The sequence below is a fragment of the Strix aluco genome, chromosome 6, assembly GCF_031877795.1.
Source record: "Strix aluco isolate bStrAlu1 chromosome 6, bStrAlu1.hap1, whole genome shotgun sequence".
Taxonomy (NCBI): domain Eukaryota; kingdom Metazoa; phylum Chordata; class Aves; order Strigiformes; family Strigidae; genus Strix; species Strix aluco.
In genome coordinates this window covers 31,805,474-31,819,570 of record NC_133936.1, presented here as the reverse complement: position 1 = coordinate 31,819,570, position 14,097 = coordinate 31,805,474, and the positions used below count along the sequence as shown (strand labels likewise).

The 14,097-nt window shown below is 44.6% G+C and overlaps 1 protein-coding gene across 2 annotated transcripts in view; it reads right to left on the bottom strand.

Moving 5' to 3' along the window:
- Window positions 1-14,097, bottom strand: part of SATB2 (SATB homeobox 2) — a 131,331-nt gene that overhangs the window by 24,474 nt on the left and 92,760 nt on the right. For both annotated transcript variants that reach the window (XM_074828315.1, XM_074828314.1), the window contains exon 8: window positions 10,185-10,340. In XM_074828315.1, the coding sequence (XP_074684416.1) occupies window positions 10,185-10,340 (156 nt within the window). The remainder of the gene's footprint in view (window positions 1-10,184; window positions 10,341-14,097) is intronic.

Sequence of the window (14,097 nt, the reverse complement as noted above, 5' to 3'; positions counted from 1 at the left end):
CCTGGCACATTAACCAGGGATGGGGGCTGTTGCTGCACCTGCCCGGGGGGGAGGACACAGCCAGCCCCCTCCTGCCTGCCAGCAGCTGGCCCCACTTGGGGCTGGGGACAGCAACTCTCCTCCTGTGACTGCGCGCAGGAGACGCGATGCAAATGACAGAATATGAGAAGATAATGCTGAGGATGCTGTCAATGCGCCTTACTGACTCCTGTCAAAATATTTTACCTAGTAGCTTTATAACCCATCATTTTCGAGCTACAACTCAGCATTTTGACACCATTTTGACAGGCACCTTACAATACCTAAAAGATAGCTTGATCAATGTTAAAAATGTTCAGTATGAGAAGTAGCCAAAACTGTACTTTTCCGAACAGCAACTAGAGCAAGCTGAAGAGTCAGGTTCATTACCGGCCCACGTGGGGGTTTTTTGGTATTGCTTTTTTGTATAACAACTTGTAAGCCATTGACAACTTCTACTGTGCACTCTAAACCCCGTATATAATATCATAAGCTGTTGTTTGTCTTACTCTCCACTGTGTCTTCTGCCTTCACCCCCCCAAAAAAGGCAAGATTTGATTATCTCCGCTGCATCAGCCAAGACAGCAACACCAGCTGTTCTCATTGTGCAGCCTCTTCCTCACGGCCTACATGTTAATAACCTGATCATTCCATTTTCTCCTTCAACTGCCGGCTGCAGCACAGCGAAGAGACAAAAACCCAGGCCCATCTGCAGCAGCTGTAGGCACTGAACTGTGAAGCCACCAGGGATTTATAAACTAATCTGTAACACAACACTGCCTTGTTTTTACAAGTGAGAGGCCACATTTGTGCAGACCTGATCTTTTCTTGCAATAAACTAGGAGGGTTGGGGGGGTGGGGGCAAGGATGAAAACAAGATATCTAATCATTTACTTAGGGAAAAAAAAAAATCTGTATTATATTTTCAGAGTGCTTTGACTCGTATTTGGGTAATCTCTCAGCCAGGTGATGTCTGCATTTTAATGTGGTTTGGCCACATCCCTTGCCCTCAGTCATCTTCTTTCCCTTTCCTCCACTCAGAAATCCCCCAAAACTTTCTCTCTTTTAGAAAAAAGACAGGAAGAAAATCTCCCAGCTCCAGAGTGTTTTCTCAGGGGTTCCTCCATACAAAGGAAATAATTTTTGAAACAGAAAATAAACATCTGTAGAAAAAATAAGCTCCCATTTCTCCCTGTTTGCAGTGATCTGAATAAGTCTCCAACTGAACTCTTTCAAATGTTTCAAGCAGGTATGTTTAACATCTCCCAAGGGATTCTGTAGCATGAAGGCCAATGGTTTAACAGAAAATACACACAAAACCCCACAGCTGGTGGAGCAGGAGCCCCGTGCGGGGCAGGCCTTGGGGAAGATGGCTCCTGGGGCTTTCCCCGGGGCTGCGGGGTGCCGCGCGGTGCCCGGCTCTGGCCGAGCCCGGGGACAGCTCAGCGGGGCCACCTCCACTTCCCAGAGTTGGACCAGCTAGCCGGATGGCGACTGATGCATTTTGATTTATTTGTCCCGTTATAATCAGCACTCATTACAATCACTTAGAGCAACACTACAGGCCTCATTATGGACTAGGCACTTGCTGCCATTAGTCTTTAAGAAGGATAGCGCTCAATTTGCCTGGCAACATGCGAGGTCCTGACCTTGGAGCTATTAGGGAAAAGATTAGACTGCAGTGTGACCATGTGTGCAGACATGAGCAAACCAAATTAATTTCTGGCAAAGGGAGGCACCAGGCAAAGACCCTGCCATCCTGAGGACACCTGAGAACTTCTCCATTCCCCAAAGGAGATAAGCTAATGGCACGTTTAAAGGAGCCTGGTTCTGAAGGTGAAGCACATCCGTGGTATTTAGAGAGATATTAATCCAGTTTCCCCACAAAGTATTTGCTTGGCTGATCAGATTAAGGGATCTAGCCTTCAACAGCACACCCCCACCACAGCAGGCCCCAAGAAATCTGTGATACTTCACAGCCTCAGACATATTGCACCATGTGTACCCAGCTGCTACAATAATTAGCTTATGAATGTATCAGCTGGTTCTGTGATTTTTATAAATAATAACTAACCTACAGAGCAGAAAGATTTTCATGAGCCTAATATTAGCAAGAAATTGCAAGGTGCACCTAACTCTGAATTGTCATTGTGCTAAATGCCCTGTCTTCTCTCACGTTGTGCGGGACTGGATCTCCCCCAACGCCATTTATAAATATTTATTTTTGCATCGGCAACGGCAATGTATTTGTGGCAGCTTTCTTCACAACAGCCATTATTCACTCACCCCCACGCATACACACGCATACCCACTGTGTGCATGTGTACACTTATCTGCATCAAATCTGTCCTTTCATTGCTCTTTTCCTACCCTTCCCTTTATTTATTCAAGCATTCACTCTCTCACCCATCCATTCAAGACCCTATCTATCCATCTATAGATTATTAGGTGATAGCTTTGGCTAATATGTGAGAAAACACAGCGCTGCAGCTTACTCACACATTCTTTATGATGGCAAGTAACCGCCTTCCCCATGCACAGATGAAAAGTCTGCATCGGATTTTTTTAATTATTTATTTAAATAATCTTAGCACGCCATCCAAGAAAGTTTTGCAGTACCAGGCAAAAAAAAAAAGTGTAAATGTCAAATAAAACAGTGACAGATGACAGTATTCTCTATTGAATAGCACCGTTTCTTCGTGCATGTTCAATGAGAACTCATGAATTATTAATATGCAAATCTCCTTTTTCTGTTAAAAATCTCAACTTGGGGTTTTTTGGTTGCATTTTTTTTATTTTCTTTTATTTATTTCTTTGGGTCTGTGTATGTTACACAGAGCCTTCCAGGAGAATTATTTCATTTAAGACATGCTAACATACAGAAATTCTTGGAGCTACAGCCATTCACAGTGAATTTTCATCTATAGCTACATTTATTGGCATGAAGAAGGAAAAGTGGAGAAGGAGACACTATCTCACCACCTTTTCCCCCACTCATCCACAACATCTGAGCTCACTGCATTACAAGTAAATCCAACTTCTGCGAGCTTATTCTGAAAATCTAACAAATAACACATCCTTCCCCAGATCTGTGATACGCTGTTTCTCATCCTGACTCCCCTGCACATCCTAAGTCTTGCTCCACTGCACAGACAGCCCCCTTGAATGCCACAGAGTTACCAGGAGTTTGATATGTGCCAGTGTCAATATGGGTGGCAGAATCCAGCCCTTAATGTCAGCTTCTAAGGTTCTCAAATGGGAATGTCTTCCATTAAAAATAAGAGGAGGAAAAACAGCACAATTAAAGGATGCTTTTGGCTCTACAGTCAGGCACACCCAATGCTTGTGGTTACAAGGAATTCTGCTCAGAACTTCCTTCATTTCACCCCAAAACTTCTACAGGCATTGAGAATGCAGCCCAATTTAGCTCATTAAAGAGAGCTGCAGAGAAGTGCTGGCCTCTATTTTTGTTGTTCTCATGAGACAAGATAAACATTTTCTAAGCATTTTATTTGATAAAACAAATAATATCATATTAATGTCCTATTTTTAACCTCTCTCTCTGTCTCCTAATCAAATACATTTCCACATAGCTAAGCAAACAACAACAAAAATCTGCAGGAAGCCAGCCATTCCCATTGTGCTTTTATGCTGTTAAAGAAACAGTGTGCTTACTGCACCAAAGCATTAGCCTTGGCGCTCTCAAACCCCTGAGGGACAGTTAGCTGGTGCAGCAATTATGAGCCATGTTCTCTGTCACTTATCCTTGAGCCCTTTTTAGCAGCTTGTCCCTTTCACTTTTGCTAGACTTACCTTGGAGCAGGGGAGGCTGCTCCAGCAGACAGAGGTACAAGACTACAACAAGGTCAGGTTTTCCAGTGCTTAGTGAAGGTACGCACAAATATCCTGATGCCCAAAACTGCTTCCTGCAGATCTGCTGACTTGCAGTCAGCCAAGGACCAAATTTCTGATTCAGGACAAGAAAGCATGTGGGAAGAGTTCAGGCTCAGTTATGCTGGGGCTGCAGGCCAGCACTTACACGTCAAGTAGCCTCTCTACTGAAAGCCACTGCAGGAGGTGGCAGTTGGGTGTCCATGGTGACTTAGTCACAGGCAGCCTTTCTGCTCGGGCTGGACCACAAGGCACTTCAAGCCTGGATAAAACTGCAACTAAACTGACCTTGTGCTTCCCTGCACTTACATTGAAATTAATAATAATAATACAGTTAGCTTTCTGTGCTGACATTTTCTAGGGTCTCCAGTGAAAGCATGAGTAGGCAAATGAAGAGTTTTTAGTAAGAGTGATTCAGGAATAAATCTCAAAAATAAATGTAAAAGGCCATTTCCTCACCCACATCATCAGTGCAGAAAATGTCAACATATGTGACAAAAGGAAAAAAAAGCAGCAATGATTGACGCAAGTCTTGAAAGATTAGGAAAGAAATGCTGCATTCCCCAGGGAAAGCTCCCTTTCTGCATGGGATAGCAGGAGTCCTCTGGACAAACTTCCTCAGCTCCTCTTCCCTCTGCTCAGTTTGGGACTCTCTGCAGCGCGAAATGAGCCAGATAATATTCAGCTCTTGTTCCTTAGTCGCCAAACTCTCTTTCCATGAATCCAATAAGTGTCTATTAAAATAAATAAACCCCCTAATGATTCAAGATAACCTAATCAAGAAAGCTGAAATGGATAAAAGACTAACTGTAATGGAGAGTTCTGTCATGGCTTCAATGAATTCTTGATGAGGGCCGGGGGAGGGGGACTGAACCTGAGAAGCTTTACTTGGAGCATTTTGATACAGTTCAAGGTTAATCACTCAATAGCCTGAATTTTCTGAAATGCTCTGTACTTTTGCTCACCCAAAAATTCAGTGAGGGCCAGTTTCATGAGGGCCGGTTTCATGAGGGCCAGTTTCTCACTAGCCTTATAAAACACAAAGCAATACAAAAAAATGAATGAGGTACATGAGCCCTGACGCATCTTAGATTCATGGGAACACCACGTCTGCTTACAGCTCTTGGCCTCAGAGGGAAGGGCGCTGTGCACTGAGGATATTTCCAGCGTGCCAAGTTCAAACTAGCTTCTCCCCACACTGGAGAGGAAGTGTGGGCTTGTGGTTAGGGCAAGCAGCCCGCCATCAGCTCCCAGGTCTGCCAAGGACTTCCTGAGCAAAGCCCCAGCTCCACAACTGTCCCTGCTTCACTCAGCTGCCGAGAGGCTCATGCACTGCTGCGGATGCTGTCCTGAATGGGGGTCACACTGTGACTGCATATAGAAGTCTGCAAAAAATGAGCTAATGTCCAAAGGTACTTCAAAGAAATTTTAAGTTCAGTCAAGGAGAGAAATGTCTTTCTGTATTTCCTCCATATGTAACAAGAACATCAAAATATCAGTACAACAGATATGCCCCAGCTGTAGAGATTCACATCATCATAAAGGCACCAAGATGCTACAATAGTAAGAAGTGCCCTATATGCATACACTATATATGCTATGCATCTTCACCACCAGCTGTTTTTTCTAGCTGTTTTTCATCTTCACTGGAAGCTAATTAGTTTAAGGGCACAGAAAATACCTATTATAAGCTAAAAGGGGGAGAGAAGGCATCCCACCATATCAAATGAATACAAGGGAATATAACTGGGGAAGGAGAGAAGGAAGAAAAAAATAAGGGGTTTCTAGAGCTAACCCTGCCCCAGAGTGACACTGTTCATCCCTCTCACAGTACCTCTATTTTCTTCTCAGAGCATGGGCAGGAGGTGAGGGCATGGGCAGGTGGTCATGGTGCTGAGAACCATCTAGCATGAGAACCATCTAGCTGAGAACCATCTACTGAGGGGCCAGCACCCCCCTTGGCCAGAGAACAGGCTCCCAGACAATCCTGGCAATGAGGCAGGGATCTCAACACAAAAAGGAAGTCAGAGGAAAGACAAGGAACTGTCACAGTGATTTCCATCCATAGCCCTGGGTTTCTCTTAACCTGAAGGGCCTCAACTGAAGGGCTTTTCTGCCCCCAGCCTCCAACCCCTGAGGCAAGTTTATTTTTTGTTTGTTCATTTTTAAACAGGGCAAAGATAAGAACCAGAGACCAAGCTTTGCCAGCTTAACATTTTTTCAAATGTTGCTCCATGGGGGTCTCTCTTGCTTTACTGTGGTGCAACTGAAACAAATTCCAGTCCCTTGAGGAAGAATTTCAGTTTCAAGGGTTTACTTTTGTTTTCACTGGACTGGTGAAGGTCAAATCCTTCCATTTGCCCTGACTGGGGCAGATCCCCAGCACCATGTGCCCAGCTCCCCCATGCCAGCCCAGCCCGATTAAGGAGAGTCTCTTGCCCTGGCAGAACTGTGGGAAGTTTGGTCTCCATGTTCATACAAATTTTGTCTTCTCTCAGACTGTCAACAAGGGCTCCAGCCATCTATGCCCCCTATTTATTTTGATAGTGACTGTTTATTATAAACTATATTCCTAAACTTATTGCACACAGGCTAAAAAAATGTCTGCTGAGCAGAGCATAGCCTCTGCTGGGACTCTCACTAGCAGAGGTCAGAGGGGTGATACTGCTGCACAGTATTCCAGAAGTACTGGCACATGGTCACAGGGAAAGTAGTTTTCCTGAAGTCACACTGTAGAGCAGTTGTAGCACTGGATGTTGAAGCCATTTTCAAGACTGACAGTCCAAACCTGAAACAACCCAAGGTCAAAGTCTCTGCCTGTCCCACTGTCTGGCTCTGGAGACACACAGGCCACCAGGACCTCTCTGAAATGGCACACCAGAAACCCATCTCCTTGCGAATTAAATATAACCAGGAGAGCCCAAAGTGCCGACTGGAAACCAAATCCTGGTGTTCAGCCACACTCAGAAACACTCCCAATGTGATAATACAAGTCTCAGGTTTAGCCATTTAAAGGACAAAGGGCACTAGCAAGCATCATCCCCAGAGGAGCATGCTGTCCAGTGGGTACATCACTAACAGCTGGCAACTAAAATAGGATGACAGTTTTGGAGACTGTGTTTGGAGGGCACTGAGCCCCTCAGCTCCTGCTGTCTTCAAAAATACAAAGAGATGCACAGCACTTCACAAAAAGACTAAAAATGTCTAGATATAAGTTGCAAGAAATAAAATACATATTAAGGTAAATAAGCGATGAGTAAGTCCATGTCTAAAATTAATGTTTTGAGATCTTTATGAAGGTGGATTCCCTTAGACAAGTCTCATCACACCACCTTGGTACCTCCATGAGACCCTGCTCCTTGCTTTTATGTTGACTTGTGAGCTCTGTGATTTGTAACCTTTGTTTCTAGCAGCTGCCCTTCCCTTTAGTTGCTGAACTGAGACTCTGCCATTACTTAAGAATAAAGATGGCCACTTGTTAAATTAGAGGTCAATTAACTCCTCCAGTAGATGATGCTGCTTGCAATAACTGCTCTCAGTGGGTACCACTCTTCCTGTACGAAGACAGAAGACGAAATGAGGCCTCCATTGGCTCTGGATGCTCTCTCGGGTACATGACATACAGCCCTGTGTATAAAATGTCAAAACAGCCCTGTCGGAGATTCACTGGCTGCTAAAACTGTGAAGATCTCACAGCACCGTGGATTGCTGTTGACAGAATAGCAGCGCCCAACATAACACATGCCTTGTTAGCAAACTGGAAGCCTCTCAGTAGTCTGGGGTGAGGGAATAATAGAGGAAGCCAATGCAATGCAAGCCAGGCCTGTGGAGAACAGCAAGTGAATGAACCTTGGCGGAGAGTCCAAGCAAACCCTCAGACTAGCTCTTTTTTCCCCTCTTTCAAATTCTCTCTTCTGCAAACATGGGCAGTTTTCGATGAGCACTTCCCACCATGTAACTCAGCTGCTGAAATCAGCATCATCTTCACCAGAAATACCCACAACTGGCCTGCACAAAGCGTTAGGAAAGCCCCGCCACTAGTTTTTAGACAAGCTAGACCTAAGGCGACAGGCCGACCATCCCACCATGCCAGTGGCTTTCCCCTACACAAGCAGTTGTGTCCTTGCTTTTGGCACTCCTCCTGGCCACACGGCACCCCAGCCAGCGGTGGGACACCACAGGCATGCCAAGCCAGGCTGGGGGGCAGGCACGCAGGTGGGCTTTGGGGCAGGGGAGGGGGGGGGCCCGTACCACTATGGTTCTTGGCTACGGCTTCTCCGTCCCTGCCTTCCAGTGCCCCCATAAACCACTTTCATGCTCCAGCAGAGCACTATGACATCTCAGCATGGCGAATGCTGGGTCATCCCAGGGAGTCAGTATTGCTTTGGCAGGGCTGTGAAACAAAAGAAACATCAGCCTCAGAAACACTTCTTTATTTGCTGCTGCTGAAGAAACAAAACCTTTATGTGCAGCAACTTTGCTTTAAACAATAACATTTGTGGATCCTTTTCTTAACCTTTTGCATCTGGCTTTTAAAATCTTCCCTGTTCTTTTTCCACGTGAAAGACTACGGAGATTATTTTTGTTTTGGTGCTGGTGTGCAATGCTGCCAGAGAAGCACACTCAAGCTGGCACAGACGAAAGCTGGTGAGCCACCCAAATTATTGTTGGGTGGTTCAGTCCCTCTCTATTTCAAGAAGCCTCTGGGTATAATGACAGGAAGCTTGCAGGCAATTTTAAGCCAAACCTCAGAGAGGCTGGCATTCAGTCTGCGTTAAACACTCCTTATTAAAAGCTGTCCAGTCCGGATTCTGGGTGGAACTTTGATATCTGCATGGAGTAAAGAATAAGGGGCACGTTTGCAAAATCAATTGTGCAGTTTTTATATTTACTGCACGTTTACCACATATGTCATTTATTACACAGTGGAAAACCGTTAAATGCACAGTAGTTGTGCCAAGTGGCATTATGCTTTTAACAGCTTTATTCGTTTAACAGCTCCAGTTCTCATTATATTTTGCCATGTGGTACGGGAGATTTTTATGCATTTAACAGTTTAAGAGGGTTCCATGGTATTTTCCTTTTATGTATTTCATACTGTGCCTGGGATTTTGTTGGGGGGTAGAGGGGTTGCAGACTGTAACCCTTGTACCCTGACAAGAGAAAGCAAAAGGCAAAGAAAATTAATGATTAGATGAGGAAGGAAAAATGAATCAGACCTCCATGTGTCAGGGCATAAATACCTGTAACAAGGACAAGGCCCTCCCATGTGCTTTGATAGCCTTTGATGCTTTGTTTATATGCCTTTCAACCTCTTATTTTTCATCTGCTTTAATGACTACAGTGTTGCTTCCCTGCACAGAGGAAAAGAAAATACGTATTTTGCAGAGTACATGCATCTAGATACCTCTAGCCCACTCTTTCATTGTCACAGACACATTTGTGCATTTTTGTGTGCATATTGATGCCCTCTCCTAGCACAACTGAGTAATTTCATCCAGGACCAGAAGCAGTCCTATTCACCAAGTAAAAAATTTCTTCCAACGGTCCAATCCACTTACTGCCCTTCCTACAAAAAATTCTGTCTGTCTTCCTTTCCACAAAATCCCTTCTGGTGCACTATATTTTTTTAAAGAGTTGGATGAAATTTTTAAATTAATGGATTCTCTCCAAGAATCTCACCCTGACCTAGGTTTGCCCACATGTATTTTTTACACCCAAGGTGGAAATTAATCCAGCAGAACTCACTGCAGTGCCCTCTCATGCCTTTTTGTAAAAATGACTGGATCTGATGTGAATTATTCACATGGCGATACCGTATGCAGCACATACAACATGCAAAAAAAAAGGAAACACCTGCCTAATATGTGGTTTCCTATTGCCTTCCCTCAGTTAATCACTGAAGAAAACAATTTCTTTACCTGCCAAATGAGAAGAATACCATCATTTTGAAAGGTCCTTGTCCCACTAGCTGAGGTGTAAGTTATATACCACAAGTGGGAAAACACATGCATGTTTGTACAAAAGAGGAGAAAAAGCTTGGCTGTGAGCTGAACCTTTTCTCAGCCTATTTGAAAAGGGAAAAGGAAACCACTTAAGCAGGCAAAGGCCAAAAACACGACAGGTTCCCCAGAGATGAAGATTATTATTATTGTAGGAACAGATGTATTTTTATTGGTGGGAGGAGGAGATGGGTCTAGTTCCAATCCCAGAGTTTGCTTTAAAAACAAAACCCCAAAAAGCCCCGCAATAACAAAATCCCCTCTACCACTCACCTGACTTTTATTGGCAGCCACTTTGGCAAACAGAGCTTGAGATACCTTGGCCCTTTTCATCTCCTGTTGGATCTCGTCATAAATGGCAGCTGTGATGTTGACGTTGGCGCCGTCCGCCTTAATGGGGAGGTCTGTTGTTGGTGTCGAGGTTTTGGCCTACCAAGAGACCATGAAAATAATAATTAAAAAAGTGCTGCTTTCAGCCCAGCCATCTGTGCAGAAATTATCAAAGGATTTCAGTCAGCTGATGCCAAACTGCATTAGCTACAGAGGGACACTTCCTGTCCATTATTCTAATCAGGTTAATTGTGATTGGAAATAATTGCAGTGCATTCCTATAGGACATGCAAGGCCCTGTCAACTCTCCCCCTCTCCCTCTCCCAGCATGTTTATTGAGCAGCTCAACAACAGGATAGGTAGCCGGGGTACTCGGCTGCAGGCAGTCGCTGAAGTTGGCTTTGCCAGCTAACTGCTGAGGCAGAGACACCAGCCTCTACCCTCTCCCCCCTCTCTAAAAGTGGCCTACACCTTGGAGGAAGAGCCAATTCTCCCAGAAAAAATGAGTAAATGGGTAGAGGTCTCTAAATAATAAATTATTACTCAATTTAATGCACTCCCTCAAGTCTCCCTCATCCTTTATTAAAACTATACGTATGTCATTTGAGTATGTATGGTTTCCCAGCCTTATCATCATTATGCTAGCCAGACAGTCACCTAATTTCACCTAGGAAATCAGTGGAAATGAAAAAAAAAATCATTTCATAAAGCTGAGCTTTGGCATGCCTTTGATGTGCTGCCCTCATTCTCCTAAACTCATATTGAGATTTTGTGTATTCCGCTGCACTCCTTTTAATTGAATGATTTCCCATCAGCTTCTGTGACAAATGAAGGACAATAACGGACGCTGCCAGTACTTTCCCTGGGCTGGACTACCCCTGTGAGGCTTCTATCAATACAGTTCAGCAGGCTGCTACAAGAATTTCATTTTAAAGCCCCTTGGCCATGGCGATCCCCAGAACGCACCAGCACGCGAGGGAGCAAGGGCAGTGCAATGCTTGCTGAGTGCTCCCGGCACCAGCAGCCCCTTGGAGAGACAGATCTCATTTGCTTTCCTGAGCTCAAAGAGGAGAGATACCAGGGCTGATCACAGTACCCCTTACACCTTTTAAGGGAAATATATAGGTTACTGATATAAAATCTCTGTTTTCTCTTGAGATGTAAAGGTCTTAGGAAACAAAACAACCTAGGTGGCAAAGCTCACACTTCCCGATAGATCCAAACCTCTCATAAACCCTGGTGACATTCAGATATTTGGCCCAATTATAAACCTTTTCAGCTGGCTCCTGGTTTTGTGCCAGTGTTGAAGCCTGCTAGAGTACATCTAATGTTAATTTTTAACTAAGCAGACACGCCCAAATGCCTATTTGTTAATGGGAAGGTTAACTAGGCAAAACCAAACCTTCTGAACTCCTTCTTCTGTTCTTCTGTCCTCCAAATCTTCCTCTCCCTAACGTCTTTTCTGTACCAAAGGCCACATTAATAATGGAGCCAAAATCCAATCAAGATAACAATCTAGACTAATCACTCTTCCTACTGCTTCCAGATAAAGCTTTAACCAACCTGTACCTTCTCCCCTTCCTACCTGCCAAGCTCAGCAGGTACTCTCCTCTGGGCTTGTTCCCTGCCTGTTGCAGGCAGGACCCGCATAGAAAGGGCCCAAGATGTTCCTGCCTTGCTAAGGCAAGCCCCCCGCATTCAGGTGGGGGCAGCTGATCATCTCTTGGGGCAGACTGCAGCCACCTGTGCCCCGGGAGGCCCGCTGCCATCCACAGACCATGAACACATGCGGGGTACAACCTGACAGATGGACCGACAGGGACATCACACTCTGAAATTCAATGTTCACAGATAGATGGGAGTTAGGGCAATTGTGGGAAACAATAAAACAACAGAGAGATCATGGGAAGGAAGAGGACTGTCCAAGTCTGTCAGGACTCATTTAAGGAAGCTTAATTTTACCAAAGGCCCTACAGTGCTTTGACGGGTCTGAAAAAAACCTTCCCAGTCACTGAAGCCTTTGGCTAGCACAGCAGCCAAGGTCGCCACAGCCTCAAAGGCCATTACAGAGGCCTGAGATCCTGAGAAGAACAAAACTGGCATGTAAAAGAAAATTTAAAATACAGCTCCGTCTTGCATGGGTCTCCTACCCTGCTAGCTCCATAGCTACACTTCAGAAAAAAGCTTGCCCTGTGCACCCTGAAAGCTGTGCCATTTTTTATTTAATCACCAGAATAGGTAGGGCAAGTACCAAATCAAAATATCACAGTCACTAAAATAAAGTGTTTCATGTTAGAGGCCTAGATTCAAAACTGGTCTTGATATTAAGAAGGAGTTTGCCATTATTGAAATGTCTCGTTGCAAACAGTGGGGGAAAAAAGGAAAAGAAGTGTTTGCAACTGCAGTGCCAGAGTGCTGAAACCCAGTCGTTACTGCTGGTCTTCTATGTGCATGCAATAACCCCTAACAGCTCAGAGTCTCTTCCCCACAGCACTCACACCCCTTTGCCAGATCAATCTGCTGTTCTCAGCTTGGGGCAGGCCCTGAGCAGGGGACACCCCATGAGGGAGGCTTGGGGCTGGCTCAGAGTTAGGGACAGCCGAGCGGGGTTACTCTGCATGTCCTTACACCTGCCTGACCAACTGCCCCAGCACCAGCACTTCCACAGGTATCTGCCAGTGCTCTTCTCCTACCCGGCACACTCAAGCATCATTCCCAGAAGTATTGCTGCAGGAGATCGGTATCTATGGAAACTGCATTTCCAAATGCCATTCCACCAACTTCTCCAGCACCCAAACACAATTCCTGAAAGGATGGTACAGCTTCTACCACTGCTGCCCCAAAGCACCCCACTCTGGGGTAGGTATATACCTGCTTGGGGAGGCAACACTGCTGGGAATGGCTGCGCTGCACGCAAGGATGGCATTTGTCTCGTCAGAACTAATACTGGGCATATGGGGAAGCGCAGTAGCTGTGCTGCCTGCCCAGGAGCTGGGAAGCAGCCTCATTTGCAGAGGTGTCCAAGTTGTCAAAACAGCACCTGTGCTGACTGGTGCTGGCCCTCTGAGGGCTGGGGAAATGTTATCCAGCGGGCACAAGGCGAGCACTGGGTACACAAACCTTTGTGTATTGCTTTTGCTGATTAAAAACCTCACAATATTCTACTGGATTCTTCAAGCCAAAATAAGGCAAGGATGGGCTGCTTTATACTTCTAGAGTGTGTTTTTCTAGAAACACTTAGCTCTTAAAAAGGCAGGCAAAATTTCCATTATTTTAAATGATGAGCCACAGCTAGAACATAGGGAAAATGTCGTATTTCGACAGAGAAATGAGATGGAGCAACAGACCCAATTTTTATTCTCACTGGATTGCATCTAAACTCTCCATTTCCTTCTGTTATTTGATTCTAGTTGCAAAATCTATTGCAATAAATTTAAGTAGGAATAAACTAATTCTTCATTAATACATACAAATGCAAAAAGTGGATACACTACTTAAACATTAAAATAGTTCCCTTTATAATTTTATTTTCACTGAAAGGTAACTAAAAAAGATAAGAAGTATACAATGAGTTTCCCATGTAATAAAAGTTCATTGTCAAATTTGGGTTGGCAGGAAATGCTTGCTTTCATTGAAAACAGTTCTTTACATCATGTGTTGTGGTGAAGTGCACCGAAACGTCTGGGTTAAACTGAACAAGTTCAACAGTTCCTACAAAATCAACACACCTTCCTTAAGGATGATCAGTGTGCATGTAAAAGTATGCCCCCCTCCCCCCCAATGCTTACTTATTTTTAGCAGCTGTGGCTACAGCATTCAATATGAGAAGTGCTCAGTAATACTATTATAAGCACGG